Source organism: Hordeum vulgare, chromosome 3H (genome assembly GCF_904849725.1).
Source record: "Hordeum vulgare subsp. vulgare chromosome 3H, MorexV3_pseudomolecules_assembly, whole genome shotgun sequence".
Lineage (NCBI taxonomy): Eukaryota > Viridiplantae > Streptophyta > Magnoliopsida > Poales > Poaceae > Hordeum > Hordeum vulgare.
The window spans coordinates 541685212-541709780 of NC_058520.1; the positions used below are offsets into that span (position 1 = coordinate 541685212).

General features: G+C 45.5%; 3 protein-coding genes and 1 non-coding gene across 4 annotated transcripts; all 4 read right to left on the reverse strand.

The window, feature by feature from the left end:
• Positions 1-5251: 5251 nt before the first annotated feature.
• Positions 5252-6145, reverse strand: LOC123440508 (acidic endochitinase-like). The gene has a single exon (XM_045117073.1). The coding sequence runs from the start codon at positions 6143-6145 to the stop codon at positions 5252-5254; it is 894 nt and encodes a 297-aa protein (XP_044973008.1).
• Positions 6146-10275: 4130 nt separating this feature from the next.
• Positions 10276-11706, reverse strand: LOC123444832 (acidic endochitinase-like). Its single transcript, XM_045121688.1, has one exon. The coding sequence runs from the start codon at positions 11401-11403 to the stop codon at positions 10513-10515; it is 891 nt and encodes a 296-aa protein (XP_044977623.1). The 5' UTR covers positions 11404-11706; the 3' UTR covers positions 10276-10512.
• Positions 11707-11805: 99 nt separating this feature from the next.
• On the reverse strand, positions 11806-14839 carry LOC123444833 (60S ribosomal protein L10a-1). Its single transcript, XM_045121689.1, has 6 exons — positions 14770-14839; positions 14633-14662; positions 13524-13743; positions 13047-13212; positions 12102-12307; positions 11806-12007 (listed from the first exon to the last, which is right to left on the reverse strand). Exons 2-6 carry the CDS (start codon positions 14635-14637, stop codon positions 11954-11956), a joined length of 651 nt encoding a protein of 216 aa, XP_044977624.1. The 5' UTR covers positions 14638-14662; positions 14770-14839; the 3' UTR covers positions 11806-11953.
• LOC123445870 lies at positions 12770-12855 on the reverse strand. Its single transcript, XR_006631229.1, has one exon. It is a non-coding gene; the product is annotated as a small nucleolar RNA snoR26 (small nucleolar RNA).
• Positions 14840-24569: the final 9730 nt, after the last annotated feature.

Here is a 24569-nt window from a genome sequence, read left to right on the forward strand (position 1 = left end):
CCACTCGACATCAAGCTCCCAAGAGCACTGAGACGTAGGGCTTTTACCTCCACCGTAGAGGGGCCTGAACTCATACAACCTCGCTGTAGCTAAGGCTGTGCCCATCCTTTCGTACCCCATACATCTAATGTCAGACTTATACCCACGACAGGGAACCTGTGCATATGGGTTGGCACGCGTTTTGACTCTCCGGTAGAAACTTTGGGGAACTCTTTGAAGTTCTATGTGTTGGTTGAATAGATGATTCTGAGATTGTGTGATGCATATCGTATAATCATGCCCACGGATACTTGAGGTGACAATGGAGTATCTAGGTGACATTAGGGTATTGGTTGATATGTGTCTTAAGGTGTTATTCTAGTACGAACTCTATGATGGATCGAACGGAAAGAATAGCTTCATGTTATTTTACTATGGACTCTTGAATAGATCAATCAGAAAGAATAACTTTGTGGTGGTTCGTACCCGACAATAATGTCTTCGTTTGTTCTCCGCTATTAGTGACTTTGGAGTGACTCTTTGTTGCATGTTGAGGGCTAGTTATATGATCCAATTATGTTATCATTGTTGAGAGAACTTCACTAGTGAAAGTGAACCCTAGGCCTTGTTTCCACGCATTGCAATACCGTTCGTGCTCACTTTTACTATTAGTTACCTTGCTGTTTTTGTAGTTTAAGATTACAAAAACCTATATCTACCATCCATATTGCACTTGTATCACCATCTCTTCGCCGAACTAGTGCACCTATACAATTTACCATTGTATTGGGTGTTTTGGGGACACAAGAGACTCTTTGTTATTTGGTTGCATGGTTGCTTGAGAGAGATCATCTTCTTCCTACGTCTCCCACGGATTGATAAACCTTAGGTCACCCACTTGAGGGAAAATTGCTACTGTCCTACAAACCTCTGCACTTAGAGGCCCAATAACGTCTACAAGGAGAAGGTTGCGTAGTAGACATCAGCGTGCACCAGCGAGGTCCACGCACGAGGCATCCCCGAGGCGGTCGGTCGAGTCCATGGACTGACACCATGACAGATTCAGTGGAACTCCGGTGCCTTAAGATCTTGTGGCTGGGTCGACACCTAGCTACCCACGGCGCCCGACGCCTAGCATGAAATGAGGAGCACCACCACCACGACCCGACTAGACTGGCCGCAGGCCAGGAAGGAGGAGCAACGAGGCGCATCTGTTGCCGACGAGTTCGCAAATGGAGAGTTGTCCTTGGGAGGGGCGAGAGCAGAGGTGGGAAGAAGGAGGCGGGGGAGATCACGCGTCCATGTCGGCCCTGCCGGAGGCGGCAGCGACGGGACGCGGGGGAAGGTAGTGACGGATAAACAAATTCACTTGAGAGCCATTTTGATGGATAACATTTTTCAAATATATGTTTTATTCAAATGTATGTTGAACCCAAGCTATAGTTGATTGAAAAAAATTGTATTTATGCACAAACATCAACCGTGTACTGCATGATGTAGTATGTGGAGTTCTAAATTTGATGTTAATATGGGACTTAGCTTAAAAAGAAGTATATTAAAATTCTTTATAAATATTTACAGTGGATGCATATCTCCTTATGTACATGAATATGCCAGGTACCAATACGATGATATCTCAAACAATTAATGCACGATACTATGATACATGACAAGGGACACATAAATATATTAGGCAAGCACATCAAGGAGAATCACACATGGCTCTTGATGGCAGAGCTATATTCCAGTGCGATCATCGTAGAACTTTGACTACAGCATGACACCGCCGTACTTGGATGAGCCCTTGATGAGCGGAAGCACGTGTGACGTGAGCTCGGTGACAGACACGAACCCGATGCCCGCGGCGGCACGCATGTAAAAAATCTTCTAAATAAAACAACACTAATCGGTTTACCTCGAAGGCTGTCAGCAAACCACTGAAGGCTCCCTTAAGTCCGCTGTCAATGGATTGGACACTTTTCAGAATCACACCCATAAGGGTGCGATGTTCATCGGCGATGGATGAGCCGAATAGGGCCTCCCACATCATGGTAGGCCTCTCGGCCTTAGCCCATTCTATCACAGGCGGCTCCAGAGGCAACGTTGAAGACGTCGGAGGAGGAGGGCTCCTTGGAGCTGTATTCGGAGAGAGCTCAGACAAATCCAGGCTTCCCTCGCCCCTCGTCGGGAGAGGATCGACCTTCTGGGTCCCGGTGACCGAGGCATGAACCTCGGCTGGGACCTCTCGGTCTTTGGTGGCCGAGGTATTTATCTCGGCCATCACCACCTCGTCCCCCGTGTTCGCAGGAGCTTGGTGAGATATCACCTCCGCAGCATCGTCTGATGGTTCAGGGAGGGTAGTGCGGGATGCATTAACACTCTCCACCAGTTTGGTCGGTGGTGAACTCCCCTGTGAGACCTGGTCCGTCGGGAGGCCTCGGGCAGGGTTGCGTCAGAGAAAGGAGCATGTATGATTATCAATAAAATCTCAATATAATTTGTTAAATATAATTCGGATTTCTTACCTTTTGGACGGGGGCTTGGCCATGGGGGAACTTCGGGGAACCCTATAAATGGCCCCAGAGTCCTCCTTGGAATCCGGGCTGTCGTTGGGCAGGACGACCTTACTTCTGCACGGTCTCTTCGGTGCCTGGGGAGGCAAGCCCTCCTTGGCCTCCTCCGGCTCCGCCCTCTTCCTTGTTTGGAGGGAATCCTTTTCCTCTCCATCCTACGCCTCCTCTTCCTCTTAAACGGAGGAGGTGTGGGTGTCTCCGGACTTGGTATCCAGAGGACCCCTTGAGCAGAGACCCCCGCGGGTCTCCGTTTTCTTCTTCTCCTTTTTCTCTGGCGCTGTGTATGGCGCCACCACCAGCATCATGGTTAGCAGTTGCAACCTAGGATCCTCAGGCACGGGGGCTGGGCCATTTATTTTATTGGCCTTTTCCAGCCAGTCGTGTAGGGACGGTGGGGGAAATATGAGATCCCTGAGAAAGATTAAAAGCTTTAATAAAGAATACAGGCTTGGCCATACCTCCAAGGGAGGGTGGTCGATATCCAAGCCGACGTCTTCCTCCTCGGACGGCCATTCTTGTTGATGTTTGAACAACACTTTCCACAACTTCTCGAGGGTAGTGTGGTAGAATTGGGTCACGCTGCTAGGGTCACCGAGCTTGTAGGACCACATCGGAGTGTCCCGACGCTGGCAGGGAAGGATGCGGTGGCTGAGCTTGTCCTGAACCATGTCGGTCTACTCGACATTCGCCTCCACCATCTTCTTGATGTGCTTCTGCAGCGCTTTCACCTCCAAGGACGATCCCCAGTCGAGACACCTTCTCACCCACGAGGTTAGCCTCTTGGGGGTCCGGATCTAAACTCGACAGACGCCGACCAGCTCGCTTCCCGAGGTTCAATGATGTAAAACCACTCCTTCTGCCAGGCCTTGATGGTGTCGATTAAAGTGCCCCCTGGCCAATCAACCCGGGGGCGCTTGTTGATCACAGCTCGGTCGCAGTCAGCGTGTTGGCCGCTAACTGACTTTTTCTTGACGTTGAAAGTCTTCAGCCATAAGCTGAGGTGTGAATGAACCCGTAGGAAGGCCTCACAAAGGGCGATGAACGAAGAGATGTGCATGAATGAATTTGGGGGAAGATCGTGAAAATCTAACCTATAGTAGAACATCAGGCCCCTCACGAAGGGGTGGAGTGGGAAGCCTAGTCCCCGTATGAAGTGGGGGACGAACACCACTCTTTCACCTAGCCTTGAAGTGGGCACCTGGCCTTCCTCCGACGCACTATGAGCAATATCCGGCGTCCCTCAGCTCCCGGATGTCCTGGTCGGAGATGCACATGACCTCCCACTTGTCGTGAGAACCTGAGCCGGCCATGGCTGGGTTTGGGGGAGGACAGCTGGGAGAGGACAGAAAGTGAAATGGACCTGGGCGCTTGGAAGCTAGAATGGGTGGGGGTCGAGTCTGGAATGCCTATGGCAGCTCTGTGGATCTTTTTCCCTTTTATGGGGGGCGCTAGGCCAAGGCTTCTTGTTTATTGCGTCGCAGGCCCAGCCACTTCCCGAAACAACCACGCTGGTGAACACGCGTGGGATTACCCAGACCATTACCCATATCCCCTTGCGGGGCAGGATCTCCATGTTGACAAGATGCGTCCGTGAGAAAGCAGCCTCGAATCGCGAATCAAGTTTTTGTCATAGCTGGCTATCATGACTTTTCGTGAGAAAGGCTGTTAGATGAGGAATTGTTCACACTCGGGCCTTTGGTCTTCTGATTAACCAGTGCCTATTTTGAAGGCATGACATTGCCAAATGACCAAGTTTAAGCCAGCCGAATATGAGGGGAACTCACCTCGCAAGCCGATTATTCAGGATGCAAGAAGTTGTCGAACACCATGTACATCGGCATTGGATGCAGGTTCGAGGGTATTGAGGGAGTACGGGATTAAGGGGTCCTCGGATGGTCGATCCATCCCTTATAGGCCGGCCTAATGGGTCGTATTATGGAACACCGGACTGTTGATGACCTCACGGACAAGGAGGAAAGCTCTGAAAACTGGCGTGTCGTCCAAGTTGAGTTGGCTAGACTGGCGCATCTACCCCTGGCTGAAGGTCGGTTGTATGTAACCCTAGGAACCCCTGGTGTCTATATGAACCAGAGGGTTTCATCCGCATAGGCAAGTTGATTCATCTAGGGTTTTAGCTCATACGATTTCGAGGTGGATCAACTCTATAATCCTCATACATAATCAATATAATCAAGCAGGACGTAGGGTTTTAGCTCCTCAAGAGGTCTGAACCTCGGTAAATAGTGTCTCCTTCGTCTCCTGCAACCCATCGATTCAAGGTCCATAGTTTGGGACCCCCTACCCGAGATCAACCGGTTTGGACACCGACAGGGGGCACGAGGGAAGGTGGTGGCGGATAAACACATTCAGTTGAGAGCCATTTTGTTGGATAACAGTTTTCAAATGTATGTTGAACCAAAGCTATAGTTGATTGAAAAAAATTGTACTTTTGTAGAAACAGCAACGGTGTACTGCATGATGCAGTATGTGGAGTTCTAAATTTGATGTTAATATGGGACTTAGCTTAAAAAGAAGTATATTAAAATTCTTTATAAATATTTACAGTGGATGCATATCTCCTCATATACACCAGTATGTTAACTACCAATACGATGATATCTCAAACAATTAACGCATGATACTATGATACACGACAAGGGACACATAAATAGAGTATTAGGCAAGCACACCAAGGAGAATCACACATGGCTCTTGATGGCAGAGCTATATCCAGTGCGATCGTCGTAGAACTTTGACCACAGCATGACGCCGCCGTACTTGGGTGATCCCTTGATGAGCGGAAGCACGCGCGACGTGAGCTCGGCGGCAGGCACGAACCCGGTGCCCGCGGCGTCCTTGGAGGCCGGTAGTCCTAGGAAGATCTTCCCTGCCGGCACCGACTCCCATCTTTTCCATGCGTCCATGAACGCTCCATGCCGGCTGAACTGACACTCTGGGTTGTTGTAGAACTGTACCCAAACGAAGTCGAACAGCCCCGTGTTGATCGCGTTGCCGTCCCATTCGTCCGGGAACGGGCACTGCGGTGCCGCGCTCAGCAGCACGGCCTTGCCTCCGTTCGTCTTTCCAAACTTGTTCAGGTCCGTGGCGAGATCGTTCCAGAACTTGGCACCGCCGAGCTCGATGTCGAAGTCGATGCCGTCGAGTACGGCATCGCCGAGCGGGCGGAACGACGACGTGCCGCCCAGATAGTTGTTCCATAGGTACATGGCAACCTGTCGTGCATCGCCGGGTGATGAGAGCCCGTAGCTGCCATCTCCGCCGCCGATGGAGAGCAGGACCTTCACACCGCCGCGCTGGCACGAGTGGATGTCCTTGCTCTGGCTTTTGCAGCCGCCTGACGAGGCGTCGCAGTGGCTGCCGAGGTCCAGCTGTGGCGTCTGGCCCTTGCCGAACTTGGGGAGGAAAGCGAGGATGACGAACTCGTAGTTTCCGGACGCGCACGTCTCGGCCAGCGACGCCTCACCGTCATTCTGGCCCCAGTACACGGCGATGCTGCCGGCATGGCACGTCGCCAGAAGCGCCACGAGGAGGGTTGCAGTGAGCTGGAAGGGGGTCAGAGCTCGGCCTGCCATGGCTGAGATCAATTCAAGCGGAGCGTACGTAGCTGCTTCCGAGGTAGTGGTGAGGACGTGCGCTCTGTATTTCTAGCTGTGATGGATGCTGAGTATGTCTTCGATTTTTATAGTCTGTTTGATGGAGCGTCATGGGCGCTTTTTTAAGTGATAATAACTTTCGTGCCGTCGCTTGTCCGCTCCTGCGCCTAAAAACAGCGGCAATGTGTTGCGTTCCGTTTGCGGTAATTTACTCGGACTGATGAGCAGTTGATAAACGATTAGTGAAGCGGAGTGCGTTCAGATCACAAACGCCCTGCCGTGCTCAGCCAAAACATCAACAATACGTGCCATCAAAACTGGGCCTTCTCCTCTGTTTTCGTTTTCTACTCCAGCAGAGTACTACACAGAGCACATATGTTTTCGTTATAAAGTTGTTTTTCATAGTCTAAAACAATTTATCAAAATGATTAAAGGTAAAAATTAGGATAGTGCATAGCTATCATCATGGGTAGCAAATTATTTCCGTTACTTCAAATACTTCACCTATGTCTAGCACACCCCGTACAAGCGGTCAAATTTGTAAAAAAATTACATTTTATTATTTTGGTTGTAAAAAAGTGTGCAGAACAGAAACCGTAAAAGTGATCCAACCCGTAAATTTTTTAAGGGGCACGAAAAAGTCACATCCGAAACCCTTATTTTTGAAGGTTGGAAGACCGATCTAGGGAGGCGTATACCGGTCAAACCTCGTCGGAGCAAACACGCCGCTGAGGAGTTTGCCGGAATCCACCCTAAACTCGTCGGAATTCATCACCGCACGTCGAAAAAGGCCACTGGATGCCGCAATCGATCGCCGCCGGTTTGAATTGGACGAGCTCATCCTCGCCATGGCCTCCCATGGCCTCAACCTGGCCGCCGGAATCATCCTAGCGCGACAGGCAAAGGGGCATGGCTCAGCCAGCGCGGCTGGCAACAAAGCAAGGCGCTAACGACGGAGGCGACGGGGCATGGCCGGCGGGCGACAAGGCATGGCCGGCGAGGCTGGGCGCGACCGGCGTGATGATGGGGCGCATCTGACAGGGTTGGACGCGGCCGGCGTGGCCGGCTAGAGGAAGGGGCGGCGGCCGTCGGACCGGTGGAAGGAACTGTTTATCGCAGTTTTACAGTTTTTTACAGTTTCTGTTTAGGTGTAGCTAAAATAAACCCTTAAAATGTCTTTTTTCGACTTGTATTTCAGTTTTACGGTTTGCGTTTTTAAAGGATCTGTTAGAGATGCTCCAAGGCAGGTACAGGTTTTAACGTTTAAGGTCTTCAATTGAACTAGTAAAATGTGTTTATATGTCACTAAAAAAGTATCTATTCGTCAGTGGATGAATTTTCTAACAATATATTTCTTATGGCATATTACATGCATTTCATTAGTTAGATTGAAGCCCTGGCCACCTTAGAAACCAGTATACTGGCAAGGTAGGAACGACTCCTTTATTTTTAGACTCCACTGCAAATCTGATGTTGGATTTTTTACCATGGCAAATCACACATTTTTTGTGGCAATTTGTGTTTGCCGAGGATGAAAATTTTAGTTAGCAAACATGGTAAATTTATCTCAGTTTATTATTTTTTTTATGTCAGAAATTTTGTGCTCGTAAAATAATTTTGCCATCCCCACGCCAACTTTTTTTCCATCAAAAATATTCGAATTGCCATTCATAAAAATCTAACATCAAATTTTTAGCACTACCGTTCTTTCTTTAGGTTGGTTTGCTTTGCGGAAGAAGAATATTAACTGGGGGCAAAAATTACCTTTGTTCATTTAATAAGAAAAAGAATAGTGCAACATTTTATAAGACAACAAAAACAATAGAAGTCTACTCTCCCTCAAAATATGACCCTAAGTGTCTAGCGGCAGAGAAAACTCAATCTGTTGTCTCAATTTTATTACCGAAAAAATAAGGTGTGGAGCGTAGGGATGTTGGAGAAGACTCACACATTACATTTAGTTCAAATTTCCCGAGAGCAAAGCATGGTCAATGACATCATGATTTTTTTGTATTCTTCTTTCATGGATGATGTGCGTCCAGCATTCCTTAATGCAATCCATCCCAATCCATGAGTGGAAAAATGTTTTCCATCTAGTCGATTTCATGGACACGTGCATTTAGTTAAGGTGCATGATTAACACACTATTTTTCCCTATCAGTGATGACATAGATTGGTAGAGCCATGTCGCCAAGTCGTAGCCATTCCTGTATCGCATCCCAAAAGAAGGTGAGCCATGGACGCCCCCTCTAAAAATGCAAAATAGTTTACAGTATATGACTAACACTAATTATCTAACAGTTTAATGCTATTTTAAGACTATTTCTCAGAATTCTAATGATGATTACATGAAATTATGCTATTTGTAGTGTAAGTTTTACAAGTCTTGAACTGATTTATTATACTCCCTCCGTTCATAAATATAAGTCTTTTAAGCGATTTCACTATATGTCTACATACGGAGCAAAATGATTGAATGTACATTCTAAAGTATGTCTATATACATCCGTATGTAGTCCAATAGTGAAATCTCTACAAAGACTTATATTTAGGAACGGAGGGAGTAGTTGTGTTTTATATACATTATATATGCAAATTATGCCCCCCCCCCCACCCCCTACCCCACCCCCATGCTAAATTCCTAGGTCCACCACCGCCTCCCACACTATGTGAACAAATTGCTCATTTGGTCAAATAGCTGCCCAAAATCAGCTCGAAAATCTCTTCTTCATGATTGTGGGGTCTTGGTTGGTGGGTTCGGAATGTCAAACTTATCAATTTGTCCGGTAAACTACTTGGAGCTCACATAGCCCATGTTGGATTAATCATATTCGCTGTTGGAGCAATGAACCCATTTGAAGTGGCCCATGCTTTATCATAAAAGGTCATGTATGAAGAAGTGTTAATTTTACGTCCATGCTTAACTACTCTAGATTGGGGAGTAGGGTTTGGGTGTGGGGTGGGGGAGGGGGGGAGTTGTCGATATTTTTCGTACTTTATATCCGATGTATCTCACCTAATTTCCCTTGCGGTCTTGGGCTTGGCATTTATCACGTCCTTCTGGGACCGGTGATGACTCTCTTGTCAGTAGCTTGTGTGGTTTTATTTGCTTATTTTATTGCTTTATTTTATTTTATTTTTGCTTTTGTTAGTTTCTTAGGTTGTATTCTAAACTATGCACAAGAAATTTTGTGAAATGGTTCAGGTTTGCTGTTTGTGCTCCATTCAACCAAAATATTGGTGCACACTGGTACCATATATTGAGTTGAGGCAGCCCAAGGTACACATTGGAAAAAGTGAGGAACTTATTTTCTTGGTTCATCGATTATGGTCCAAAAATACAGGCTCTGCAACTTGAATGCCAATACATGACCCATCAACCTTTTAACCGGAAAGGCTTGGGCCCTCTTCTGACCCGAGCCGGTTTGATGGATGATATTGAAGTGATTTCGTAAATGTGATAGCGAAGTCAAGAATATTTTTGAATTAAATTTAAAAAAATAGAATTACTTCTTCCATGTCACACATAAGTGACGCTTGGGAAGACCTTTGGTCAAAAAAAAACTTTGGATATCATTTTAATTTTTATATTAAGGTAAAAATACCATAGTATATATTTGTCTTAAAAAAATAAAATCTTATATTTTTTATGTTGTTTATACATATGTTACATTCGAACTTAGCGGTCTAACGCAAACTGTCACTTATTGTTATATGGAGGGAGTGGAAAATATAAGTAAAATTATGATACAAATGAAGAAAAAAAATAGGGGTACCACTTTACTTGATTTTTTTATTGACAGATTATCTGCACAATTCTAAAATGTCATTATTATTTTAATTCCGTTATCCAGTTTTCCTCATTTATCCATGGTTGTGATGTATTGAGAAAATGTTTAGTTTGCTACCACCTATGTGAAACCATTGCTCCGTCATCCATCAAACTGCTTCTAGCCATAAGAGAACCATAGTTATCCTGTATAAAATGTTGAGGGGTATATATCGTCAGGTAGTGGTATTCGAATTTAGGATCGATGTTGAACTCGAGCTACAGTTGATTAACCAGAAACTGTACTCTCCTCTTTCTTTTTTTTGAGGGTAGCCAGAAATTGCACTTTTATTTAGTAGAAATATCAACGGTGTAGTGCATAATGTAGCACGTAAGTTCCAAACTTGATGTGTTGTTTGGTACATGGCTTCAAAGAAACTACACCGTGATCCTTACATATTGGGACATATAGCTACCAATATGGTGTTATCTCAAACAATGAACAGGTGATACTATCATAGAGGAGCGGGACACATGTGTGACAGTACCAATCAAGCGGGAAAAACACAAGGGAGGATCACACGTGGTCCTTGATGGCGGAGCTGTATCCGGTGTGATCATCGTAGAACTTAGCCCACAGCATGACGCCGCCATACTTGGGCGAGCCCTTGATGAGCGGCAGTACCTTGGACTTGAGCACGCCGGCGGGCACGAACCCGGTGCCGGCCGCCTTCTTGGAAGCCGGCAGCCCCAGGAAGAGCTTACCTGCCGGCACCGACTCCCACCTCTTCCACGCGGCCATGAAAGCTCCACGGCCGGCGTTGATCTGGCACTCCGGGTTGTTGTAGAACTGCACCCACACGAAGTCGAACAGCCCCGTCTTGATTGCGCCGTCGTCCCACTCGTCGGGGAAAGGGCACTGCGGCGCCGCGCTCAGCAGCACCTTCTTGTGGCCCAGGTTCTTGAGGTCCCTGGCGAGGTTGCCCCAGAATTTGGCGCCGCCTTTCTCGATGTCGAAGTCGATGCCGTCGAGCACGGCGTCGCCGAGGGGACGAGACGACGACGACCTCGTGCCGCCGAGGTAGTTGTTCCAGAGGTACACGGCGACCTGCCGTGCGTCGCGGCGGGAGGAGAGGCCGTAGCTGCCGTCTGCGCCGCCGATGGAGAGGAGGACCTTGACGCCGCGGCGCTGGCACGAGCGGATGTCCTTGCTCTGGCTTTTGCAGCCGCCGGATGATGGGTCGCAGTGGCCGGCGAGGTTCAGCTCCGGCTTCTGGCCCTTGCCGAACTTGGGGAGGAAAGCAATGACGACGAACTTGTAGTTCCCTGACGCACACGTCTCAGCCAGCGATACCTCGCCGTCGTTCTGGCCCCAGTACACGGCTATGTCGCCGGCATGGCAGGTTGCGAGGAGACCCACGAGGAGGATGGCAGCGAGCTGGAAGGGAGTGAGAGCTCGGCTTGCCATTGCCGGTTCAGTAACCGGTGACGATGGAGTACGTTGTGTCTTTTGAGTTGGGATGGATGTGGGTTTTATAGCAGTTTTGTGGTTACTGACCACGGAGTTATCCGCGCTTGAAACTGAAACCAAAAAGGAATTTCGTGTAAAAACCAGGTGGATAACGTCGATACGCTCGAGAGAATTGGGCGAGATCGGAAGACAAAACTCGTCAGTGCAGACTCCAAAGAAATGGCTGGGATACTCCAAGGATACCCGCAGGGCAGCTCGGTTACACCAAGATTCCACCAACCCGACACACGGTAAAATAAGATTCTGACAGTCGTAAATATCAATGGACCAATGCTGAATCTAGCGTTAAGCTGATGATTGACAGCTAGCAGAACAGTAGGAAGGCACAGGGACAACGGATAAAATGTCATGAAGTTCCAGACAATAGAACAAACCATCTCAGTACAAGACAATAATTGTCACTCGACGCGCACGAAAATTTGATAATTGAGAAAGCAACAAAAGTTCCCAAGTTGTCAATCTCCTGGAAATCCTAGAAGACTAGAGTCTAGAACAACCGGTACACCTTTCCCATTGTGCTCTTCAGGTACAGGCACCGCACCTGCAACAAAACACAGATCAATCAGTACTATGATCACCAATGGTCAAATTTTCGATGAAAATACTCTAAGTGTAGCAGAGGGCACATCACATACGTTTTGCCAATTCTTCTTCAACAGAGAGACAAGGAAGTTCACGCTCATCTGCACGTTCTGGAAGATCTGCTTCTCCTCCATACCCAGGTGGCCAACGGCAACACCCATGCAAAGCACCTTTTTCAACTGGAACTTGACTGTGGCCTTGGTCTCATTAACCTTGGACTCAAGGGACTCCTGGTGAGACACCAAAGTTGGAAACTTTCCTGCAGTTGATTATCACTCACGTAAGAACAAGAATAGCAACAAGGTGGAAAACAACAGTTCAGTAATTAGAATAATTCAGAAGACAGCAACGTATGCATAATTGCATCATACCCTACGAAGTACATATAATCTAAACAATACATTGACATGACAATTAGCAATGTATAGTCCAGAAAACAACAGTTCAGTCATTAGTACAGTCCAGAAGATACATAAGCCAAAATGCATGTACAATCCTTCAAAATTTCAATTAAAAAATCCAAAGTATAATTGTAACATAGATTTGAGCATTTGTCACTGGACTAGTTCAGGCCAGTAAACCCTAAGCCTTTGCCGCAAACCCACAAGTTCACATATTTCTTACCCTTCAAAGACTTCCAGAAATATTACAAAGACAGAGTTTATATACTTGTGGAATTTACATTTAGGAAACAAGGACTTGCAGTGAATATGAAACAAAGGAGCATCTCCAAATATCATCCCCAATGATTTCTTAGGTAAGCTCTAAGTGCAAGGATGAATAGAGGAAGAACATTACAGATGCTCTCAACAAAAAAGGACGTTATGCCACCAAATATTGCACAGCACAACACCAACAGAGGGCAAAGATGCTATGATTTATTTCATAACATGGCCAACTTTAATAACCTATGCCTAAATGCAATATCAATGCAAATGAACTGACATCACACCAACAGTCTTCTAAAGCAGAACATGGAACAAGGAAGAAATACTTGCCTGCCTTGTTAAGACCAGGTCCAAGAAGTCGGGGAATCTGCTTAATGATAGCCTCAGATGCAAGGAAAGCATGATACTTCTTTGCAAGCTTCTTGACTAGCTTCTTGTTTTTGTTCATCTTCTTCAGCGATTCCACATCCATACAGTCAAGGCCCATTTTCCCTGCCTGCGGACAACATTGATAACAAGAGTACAACAGAAACATCAGGAAATGTAATGTAGAGAATTTCAGAACACCATACATCCAAAACTTGCTTACCATGAACAAATGATAAAACTAAATGTTACCAATGAAACATTACAAAAAGGAACCTATGGCTCTAGCAAAATACTTTGCATGTATGATAGGTTCTGACATGCAAAAAATCAATGGATGCAAACTGGGTTTTGAATGATCAAGGTATCGAGTCAGTCACTAAACACAATTGCAAACCAACAAGAAACTGAATTCTGTTTTCAACACAAGTGATATGGTACCTCTTCAACATGCTGGGCATCACCAAGCATGCAAACCCTCATCTTTGGGCGAGGGATGTGAGGAAGCTTAACAGAGCCACTGAAACGTTTGTCCTTTTGCGGGTCATAGTTCTTCAGACCAATTTGCAGCTCAATGGTTTCAACGAACTTGCGGTTCTTCTCACGGCAGTCATTGGTAATGTTTGTGATAGCCTCCCTCAGGGCATCGCTCTGCAACTTACTGAAATATGGAGGAAAAAGCAATTAGTTTGGATGGTAAGTGCATGCCAGTTGAGGTTAAGGTTCTATATCTGTTAAGGAGACACTAAAACATGTCCCATGTTTTGCTACAAGCAAGTACAGCTCTAATTAGCTTAGAAGACTAGAGACAGTAGCATCAGTAACTAAAATTGTTAAAAGATAAGCCATATGAAAAGTATGCTGCTAATTCACAGAACAGGTTAAATAAAAGCTGATGCACACAGCAATTGAACATTTAAAATTGCAGCATTGCGCAGCTCTAATTAGCTTAGGAGACTACAGACAACACCATCAGTAGCTAAAATTGTTAAAAGTTCAGCTATATGAAAAGCATGCTGCTAATTCGCAGAACAGGTTGAACAAAAGGACACAAAGGGGCGCCTTCAAACAGAAGGCCTACATTTGATCCAGACTTGTTCCTTCACTTTACGGAAACCGCTACACAAACATATATACAGCTGTCTATGTATAGCGCGCCATGCAACGAATTCATGGACCAGATTCTTCACTCATAAAGCTAATGTACCTAGCAAATGAGAAGATATAAAATGTAGATCTGCAGGACGCATCAGTGCTTACTCAAGCAAATAAAAGGGAAAACAAGCATGCTTTCTGATTAAAAAAGAAAAGCAATCGCGCCAAAGATGCGAAGCATGTAACAGGGCACGAAACAAAAAAATTGCTCTAAGCTAACAACCGCGCGGTAAATCCTAAGCACCGGGGAACAGATCAGTGGCCGCAACAGCAAACAAATTGACTAGCAACCAATGCTGGATCACGAAGCTAACAGAGTGGACACATCTCTCGGCTCTCAGAACCGAAAGCAACACGCAGATACGGTCGGAACCAGAGGAGAAGCGTGTCCGTACCTCATGGCGCCGGCGGTGGGAGCACTGTTCCTGCGCAGGGACGGGAGAGGGAGAAGAATGGGGGGGTCAGACGGAAGGAACAGCCGAGTCAAATCAAAGTACCAGAAGAAGAGAATGGCGAGGAGGAGGTGGCTTACCGCGACGATGCAGGGAGGGGGGAGGGGGCGGCGCGGCGGAGTGGAAACCCTAGAGCCTGGTTTTATATCGATGCCGGGAGCCTAAACCCTAAAACACTCGTGCCACTGGGGGGGGCAACGGTGCGGGCTGTGGGCTTGAACTTGATTTGGGCCCGTAGTTTGATACTGGGCCGTAGGTTTTCCTTCTCTTTCTTTTAGGCTGGCCCCTCTCACTCGCAATGCAAAGCTGAATGTGGACGCTGTTGTGTCCAAACATGGCTTTGGTGTAGTAGGGGTGGTTGGTCGAGATCACAACGGCATGTTTATGGGGGGCCTCGATTCTTGCCTTCCGAGATATTGTGGATGCCCTCGTCATTAGAAAAGCCCTTACCGTGGCAAACGATATGTATCTCATAAGAATTCAAGTGGCATCGGATTGTAAAGTGGTGGTGCAAGAGTTAACGAAAGATAATTCAGCTACCTACGAAGCCGTAATACATGAGATTGTGGAACATTCTGCATCTTTCGATTTTTGTACCTTTAGTCATGATTTTAGGAGCTTAAATTTGGAGGCTCACAACATAACAAAGCATGCCTTATCTTTCGTGGGTGGCCAGCATGTTTGGTTAGTACATCCCAGAAATTTTTCATACGGCCGTGTAAACATTGTGACGATTTAATATAGCTTTGCGATGTTGTCCCAAAAATAGGTTGGTATTTTTGGGGGAACTTTTGTTTTTCTATACTAGGTGGCTCGTGCCCCAAAAAAAGTACTTAGCTGATTTCAATAGGTTCTCCTTTTTTTAAGAGAAAAGTCTAAGATAAACCTTGAATTCCTACTTGAAGCCTGAATGGAACCCTCACCTTCTGATCCCTAGAATGAACACCTTCTATTTGTCGATCTCGGTCAATCTTCACCCTAAATTTTCTTGTCGCGTCGGGAGAAGAATTATCTTATCCCGGGTTACTCGCTTCTCTTGGGGCCACAGGTCATCTCCATCTTCACCCTTAATTATCCGTACATTTGAACACCTCCACCATGGATGATACCCGCGTTGCCACATGACTCTGCCGCTCGACCCCACACACGCACGCACAACACTTGCACCGAGCCACCAACCGCATTGCCAACCACATCACTGCCACCCTTGTCGATGCATGATCGCGCAATCTCTGGCGTTAGCTAGATGAATGCTTATGACAACAAACCTTCTCCTGCAACGGCACCAGAAGAATGCTGAAAACACTCCCCAGTAATGAAACTAGAAGAATGTTGTTGATGGCCCACCAGTGCGTGGGTTCGCAACAGTTTTCGAGGGTAGAGTATTCGATCCAATTTGTTGATAAGCCAGTCAGGAGGTGAGAGAATACTCTCAAGTATTAGCAGCTGAATTTGTCAGATTCAACCACACCTGAAAGATTAGTATCTGCAAGCACAGTAGTAACAACAAAGTAGCGAGCAACAGCAGTGTAACGAGCAATAGCAGCGGCGAGGAACGGCAGTAGCAACAGTAGTAGCAGCAGAGCAAGACAAGTAACAGCAGTAGCAACAGTAGTAGTAGCACAGCAAGTTAAGTAACAACAGTAGCAACAGTAGTACAAACTCGTAGGCAATGGGTCGGTGATTTGTTTGGATGATATTCATCATGCAACAGCTATAACACGGAGAGATATGTGGCTAGCTCCCATTCGTCAATGTGATGTAGGCATGCATTCCGTGTGTCGTCATACGTGCTTAGGGAAAAGAACTTGCATGACATCTATTGTCCATCCCTCCCGTGGCAGCGGGGTCCAAAAGGAAACTAAGGGATATTAAGGTTCTCCTTTTAATAAAGAACCGGACCAACGCATTAGCACTTGGTGAACACATGAACTCCTCAAACTATGGTCATCACCGGGAGTGGTTCCGGTTATTGTCACTCTGGGGTTGCCGGATCATAACACATAGTAGGTAACTACAACTTGCAAGATCAGATCTAAAACACGCATATATTGGTGACAACATAATAATTTCAGATCTGAAATCATGGCACTCGGGCCCTAGTGACAAGCATTAAGCATGGCAAAGTAGTAGCAACATTAAATCTCAGAACATAGTGGATACTAGGGATCAATCCCCATCAAAACTAACTCGATTACATGATAGATCTCATCCTACTCATCACCGCCCAGAGAGCCTACGAATAGATTACTCACGAACGACGAAGAGCTTCATGGAATTGGAGAGGGAAGAAGGTTGATGATGACGATGGCGACGATTTCCCCTCTCCGGAGCCCAAGACGGACTCCAGATCTGCCCTCCAGATGAAGAACAGGTGGTGGCGGCGCCTCCATATCGAAAACGCGATGAAAACTTCCCTTTTTATTTTTTCTGGGACGAAAGGCAACTTATATAGCTGAATTGGGGGCGGCAGGTGCCTGTGGGCCCCACAAGCCCGCCCACCGCCACCAGGGGGTGGTGGCGGAGCACGGGCTTGTGGCCCATTGGCCCACCCCGTGAGGTGGAACTTGGCGTAGATATTTTTGATATTTTCCAAAATTGTTCCCCGTGAATTTTCAGGACGTTTGGAGAACTTTGATTTCTGCACAAAAATAACACCAAGGAAATTCTGCTGAAAACAGCGTCAGTCCAGGTTAGTTCCATTCAAATCATGCAAATTATAGTCCAAAACAAGGGCAAAAGAGTTTGGAAAAATAGATACGTTGGAGACGTATCAACTCCCCCGAGTTTAAAACCTTGCTTGTCCTCAAGCAACTCAGTTGACAAACTGAGAGAGAAAGAAAAACTTTGACAAACCCTGTTTGATCTTGTTGTTGCAACTATGTCTAACTCATAACCAGAATTTCAGCAAGATCACAAGTTAACCACATAAGCAAATGACACAAAGGTCTCACGGTAAACTAATATCAATGGCATAACCAGCTAACGAGCAAATAATAATGAGTTTCAAATACCAACACTTCAATCAAAACAAGCATGAAGCAGTATGAATAGGTGGTATCTCGCTAGCTCTTTCTGGGACCGCAAAACATAAATGCAGAACACTTTCAAAGATCAAGGGCTGACTAAACATTGTAATTCATAACAACGAAGATCCAGTCATAGTCATACTCAATATCAATCAAAAGCAAAGCATAAAAATGATAGAGGTGCTCTCTAATTGGTGCTTATAAAAGAGGAGGATGACTCGACAGGAAAATAAATAGACAGACCCTTCGCAGAGGGAAGCATTGATTTGCAGAGGTGCCAGAGCTCAAGCTTTTGAAAACAGAGATAATAATTTTGGGTGGCATGCTTTCATTGTCAACGCAATGACCAAGAGTTCTCAATATCTTCCATGCTACTCATGCTATAGGCGGTTCCCAAACAGAAAAGTAAAGCTTTAACTCCCCCACCACCAATCAATCACACTCCACGGCTAGCCGAATCCTCGGGTACCGTCCATACTAACATCAATCCGGGGGGAGTCTTGTTTTACAGTTATGTTTTCGATTTAAGCATGGAACTGGGCATCCCAAATACCGGCCCCTTTCTCGTGAATGACTGTGAATAAACACATGTCGAGGATAACACTCCTAGCATGGAAGATACCAATAGCCCTCTGTCACCACATGAGCGGTTCGGGCATGCAAAACAGATTTATTTCTTAAAGGTTTAGAGAGTGGCACATGCAAATTTACTTGGAACGGCAGGTAGATACCGCAAATAGGTAGGTATGGTGGACTCTCATGGAAAAACTTTTGGGTTTATGGAAGTGGATGCACAAGCAGTATTCCCGCTTAGTATAAGCGAAGGCTAGCAAAAGACTGGGAAGCGACCAACTAGAGAGCGACAACAGTCATCAAGATGCAATGAGTTTGACTAACATTAAATGCAAGCATGAACAGGATATAAGTCACCATGAACACGAACATCATAGAGGCTATGTTGATTTTGTTTCAATTACATGCATGAACATGCGCCAAGTCAAGCCACTTGAAACATTCAAAGGCGAATACCATCCTATCATACTACATCACAGTCATCTCAAAATCTATGTTGGCAATCAAGACAAACCATTATAAGCTCTCAGCTAAATAAGCATGGCATCAGAAACTATGATCTCTAAGTTGTCATTGCAAACATGGTTCTCTCACAACAAAGCTAAATCTGGGTCGACAAGCTAGTCATATTTACAAAAACAAAATAGATAGAGTTCATACAGCTTTTCAGTCTCAGTCACCTCATCATATATCATCATTGTTGCCTTTCATTTGCACGATCGAACGATGAAAATGATAATAAGCGCATTGGACTAAGCTGAATCTGCAGGCAAACACAAAAGAGAAGACAAAGTAATATGGCTCTTTGAAAGTTAGACAGGTAAGCACGCAAGAACCAATAAACATTGTAACCAATATCTTCTACCTTGACACAAACAAAAAGAAAGCTATTTACACGGGAAAGCTCCCAACAAGCAAAAGAAGAAAGAAAAATCTTTTTGGGTTTTCTCTAAAGGACACAAAACAAGAAAACAAGAAAACAAAAATAAAATAGCATGGATAATACAGTGGCAAAGTGTAAACACCGGCTAACAAAGCGAAAGCATAAGCATGAATGTAAAGTCGGTGAGAACACGTACTCCCCCAAGCTTAGGCTTTTGGCCTAGCTTGGTCTACTCCCATGGATGATCCTGGCGAAACCCAAAGTCATAATGGGTGTTATACGGGAGTGCTGCAACCACTGCCTGAATAGCTGCCTCACGAAGTCGAGCAGCAGTCGCCTCCCTCTCATACTCCTCTGCCTCTCCTATGGTTATGTAGTATCTTCATTTAACCTGAAAATCAAAGAAAGCAGGAGCAGGAAGGGTAATATGGAAAACACGCTGCCGGTTAAATATCAAGCGGTATAGGAGGGATCCATGATCTCTCTCAAGGAACTGGTAGCATGTTAGAGCGACACGATCAAGGTAGGTTGTACGGAGAGGAGGGTCTTCTGGACGGATGGATACTCCAAGAAAATTTGCTAAGCGTGTAGCATAAACTCCACCAAATAAATTCCCATCACTAGCATTTTTATTCAGCCTCCTTGCTATAATAGCTCCCATATTGAAGCTCGTGTCACCTGTTACTGCGCTCTTAAGGATACTAAGGTCGGAAGCGCATAGGTGACAATGTGCACCCTTGCCGTTAATGCACCTACCTATGAAGAGGGCAAGGTAGTGCAAGGCAGGGAAATGGATGCTTCCTATGGTGGCTTGCGTGATATCTCTGGTTTCTCCAACAGTTATACTGGAGACAAAGTCTCTGACCGAAGACTTAGGAGGATCATTAACACTACCTCCATCGGGTATCTTGCAAATCCTATTGAAATCCTCCAGACCCACGGTATAGGATTTATCGTACAGATCAAACAGTATGGATGATTCACGGCCAACTAAAAATTTAAATCTACGCACGAAAGAGGCAGTGAGCATAGCATACTGTTCACATTTATCTAAGAGGAATTCTTCTAACCCGGCATTGCGGACAAGTGCATCAAACTCATCCTTGAAGCCTGCTTCGATCATGAACTCACCGGAAGGCCATTCACATGGGTGCACTGGTGTGTCCCTTAGTTGAAAAGGTTCGGGATCCCGAAAGGAGAGACGAGGACCCTTCTTACTTGAGGAACCACCATGAAACTTCCTCCTGAACATAATTTCCTTTTGCTGAAATTTTTGAAGTTCAAGAGAAAAGTGAATGAGGACCAACCATACCTTGTAGCAACTACTCCTACTAGTGCCTAGAAACCGTATCACGCGCTAAAACTACTTGGAACCAGCTAAAATCAACATTTATAGCTCAAGAACAGGGTCACCAAAGTAGCAAGAATTCACGAAGGATAAAGCACTAGAGCAAAAACTAATTGGACCAATGGAGGAGTCACTTACCAAGGAGCAATTTCCCCAAAACAGTTCGGAGAATGGTGCTTTGAGCAAAGAGATCGAAAATCACAGCCAAATGAGCAAGAACACGGGTTTGAGCTGCGAAACAATTTTTTCTGGAGGTGGAAGAAGAGGCTGGGAGCTGGAATGAGTGGAGGGGGTGCCAGTGGGCTCCACAAGCTTGCACCCCGCCCCCACGGGGGTAGGTGGCGGTGGGGGGGCTTGTGGCCCACTGGTCAGCCCCCCTGGCCAGCTCTCAGGCCCAGAAATTTTCAAAAATTCCAGAAAAAATCATACTAAATTTTCAGGACCATCGGAGAACTTTTATTTTCGAGGTATTTTTCTCCGGGACGCTAAAACAGAAAACAGGAAAAACTAAACTAATTATATCATTTTTCTTCTAAGCAACAGAAAAGGAAAACTCAAAATAGAGGTATGTGACTCTGTGATTCATCCATTTCATGGTCATCGAAAGAAATTCGTCAATGGGGTTGATCAAGTCCTTATGACAAAACCTTCTCGAATCGCAAGAGAGAACGGAGAATTTTCGAATAGCCACTAAGTCACCTCAATGGGGATATGAATCTACCCAATAAGCAAATGATACTTCATCTTGACACGAGGAATGGGGCATTCAAAGCTCCCAATGAGAATCGATGAAGTCTTTTCGATAGCATTGATGAAATGTACTGGATATCGTTTCTTCGGAAAGTGCACTGTGTGCTCATTACCGTTGACATGGAAAGTGACATTGCCTTTGTTGCAATCTATAACAGCCCCTGCGGTGTTTAAAAAGGGTCTTCCGAGGATAATAGCCATGGCATCATCCTCGGGAATATCCAAGATAACAAAGTCTGTTAAGATAGTGGTATTAGCAACCACAACAGACACATCCTCGCAAACGCCGATAGGGAAAGCAGCTGGTTTGTCGGCCATTTGCAGAGAAATTTCAGTGGGTGTCAACTTATCCAACTCAAGTCTACGACAAAGAGAAAGCGGCATAACACTAACACCGGCTCCAAGGTCACATAAGGCAGTTCTTACGTAGTTTCCTTTAATGGAGCAAGGTATAGCGGGTACTCCGGGGTCACCAAGTTTCTTAGGAGTTCCACCTTTGAAAGTGTAATTGGCAAGCATGGTGGAGATCTCAAGATCTGGTATCTTCCATTTATTAGTCACGATATCTTTCATGTACTTGGCATACGGAGACATCTTGAGCATATCAGTTAACCGCATCTGCAGAAAGACGGGTCTTATCATCTCAACGAAGCACTCAAAATCCTCATCATCCTTTTTCTTGGATGGCTTAGGAGGAAAGGGCATAGGTCTCTGAACCCATGGCTCTCTTTCTTTACCATGCTTCCTAGCAGTGAAGTCATTCTTGTCGTATCTCTTAGGTTGTGGATTATCAGGATTAACCATAGGTTCAATATCCACATCCTCATCATTGCTAGGTTGAGCATTATTATGAACATCACTGTCCATATTGTCACCAGGTTCATGTTCATCACCAGATTGTGTTTCTGCATCAGACGCAGAAATATCATTAGGTTCTTTAGGTGTGACAGTATTTGGTGAACTGACGTGCAGGTTTCTATCATCCTTCTTCTTCTCCTTAGGATGACTAGGTGTATCAGCATTGATTCCTTGAGAATCTTGATCAATTCTCTTAGGATGACCTTCAGGATACAAAGGTTCCTGAGTCATTTTGCCTCCTCTAGTAATGACTCTGACAGAGTTGTCATTTAATTCATTGAGCAGGTCATTCTGAGCTTTAAGTACTTGTTCTACCTGAGTAGTAACCATAGAGGCATGTTTACTCAGAAGCTTCAAAGCATTGACATTTCTGTCTACACAAGCACTTAAATGGCTAAGCATACGAGTACTTTGTTCCAAATGCCTGCTAACATAATCATTGAAACTCTGTTGTTTGGCAACAAAGTTGTCAAATTCATCAAAGCATAGGCTAGCAGGTTTATCAAAAGGAATATCACTCTCATCAAACCTACGCAGAGAGTTCACTTCCACTACCTGTATCGGGTTATCGAGACCATGGATCTCTTCGATAGGTGGTAGATTTTTGACATCTTCAGATCTAATGCCTTTCTCTTGCATAGATTTCTTGGCTTCTTGCATATCTTCGGGACTGAGGAATAGAATACCTCTTTTCTTAAGAGTTGGCTTAGAAGGTGGTTCGGGAATAGTCCAAGCATTATCGTTGAGCAAGAGGTTATTCAGTAGAGTCTCAGCTTGTTCTATAGTTCGTTCCCTAAAAACACAACCGGCACAACTATCTAGGTGGTCCCTAGAGGCATCGGTAAGTCCGTTATAGAGGATATCAAGTATCTCGTTCTTCTTAAGAGGGTGATAAGGCAAAGCATTCTGTAGCTGGACGAGCCTCCCCCAAGCTTGTGGAAGACTCTCTTCTTGGAGTTGAGCAAAGTTGTATATTTCCTGCAAGGCAGCTTGCTTCTTATGGGCAGGGAAATATTTCTCACAGAAGTAATAGACCATCTCCTGGGGACTACGCACACATCCAGGAGCAAGAGAGGTGAACCAGACTTTAGCGTCATCCTTTAGAGAGAAAGGAAACAGCTTAAGGATATAGTAGTGGTGGATCTTCCCCTCATTAGTGAAAAGGTTGGCTATTTCGGATAGTTTGGCAAGATGGGCTATGACCGTCTCAAACTCATAACCGTGAAAAGGATCAGATTCTACTAGAGAGATTATCTCAGGGTCGACAGAGAATTCATAATCCTTATGGTGACAAAGATAGGCGAAGTGGCAAACTTCGGGTCATTTTTCATCCTAGCTTCATGAGATTTTTCCTTCCACTTGAGAAGTAATTTCTCAGCGTCATAGGCATCCTTACACGCAAGAAAATCCTCAGCTATCTCTCCCTCCATAACGTAACCCTCAGGTATATCAGGCAATTCATATCTAGGAGAGCTAGATCTAGCAGGAGCAAAAGCAGGTTCTATCTCAATAGTATCGGTAGTTTCAGAAGCATCACGAGCATTGGCAGTAACTCTAGCAATATGAGCATCAAGGAACACTCCTAGTGGAACATCAGGCAAAGGAGTATCTCTAGCAGTATCAAGCATAGTATCATCAGGCAAAATAGCATCTCTAGCATCATCAGGCAAAGCAGTATCAAGCATAGCATCTCTAGCAGTATCACAAGCATCATCAAGCACATGCGACATATCAAGATTTCTAGCAGGAGGTGATGTCGCAAACTTACTCGTAACTGAAGGTGAATCAAGTGCAGAGCTAGATGGCAATTCCTTACCTCCCCTCGTAGTTGAGGGCAAGACTTTGGTCTTCGGATCCTTCATATTCTTCATAGCGATCAGCAGATATAAATCCCAAGTGACTCAGAGCATATAGCAATACCTCCCCGACAACGGCGCCAGAAAAATGCTGATCGCGCAATCTCTGGCGTTAGCTAGACGAACGCTTATGACAATGAACCTTTTCCTGCAACGGCACCAGAAGAATGTTGATAGCACTCCCCGGTAATGAAACTAGAAGAATGTTGTTGACGGCCCACCAGCGCGTGGGTTCGCAGCAGTTTTCGATGGTAGAGTATTCGACCCAATTTGCTGATAAGCCAGTCAGGAGGTGAGAGTATACTCTCAAGTATTAGCAGCTGAATTTGTGAGATTCAACCACACTTGAAAGATTAGCATCTGCAAGCACAGTAGTAACAGCAAAGTAGCGAGCAACGACAGTGTAACGAGCAATAGCAGCGGCAAGGAACAACAGTAGTGAAGGCGGTAGCAAGTAGCAACAGTAGCAAACGAGTAGTAGCAACAGTGGCAGCAGAGCAAGACAAGTAACAACGCTAGCAACAGTAGTAGCAGCAATAGAGCAAGACAAGTAACAACAGTAGCAACAGTAGTACAAACTCGT

Excerpts from the sequence above, each read along its gene's own strand:
- LOC123440508 (XM_045117073.1), bottom strand. The coding sequence starts at position 6,145 with ATGGCAGGCCGAGCTCTGACCCCCTTCCAGCTCACTGCAACCCTCCTC.
- LOC123444832 (XM_045121688.1), bottom strand. The coding sequence starts at position 11,403 with ATGGCAAGCCGAGCTCTCACTCCCTTCCAGCTCGCTGCCATCCTCCTC.
- LOC123444833 (XM_045121689.1), bottom strand. Across the intron at positions 12,308-13,046 it reads ACCTGGTCTTAACAAGGCAG|GAAAGTTTCCAACTTTGGTG; the intron begins GCAAGTATTTCT and ends AATCAACTGCAG. Across the intron at positions 12,008-12,101 it reads TGAAGAAGAATTGGCAAAAC|GTGCGGTGCCTGTACCTGAA; the intron begins GTATGTGATGTG and ends GTTTTGTTGCAG.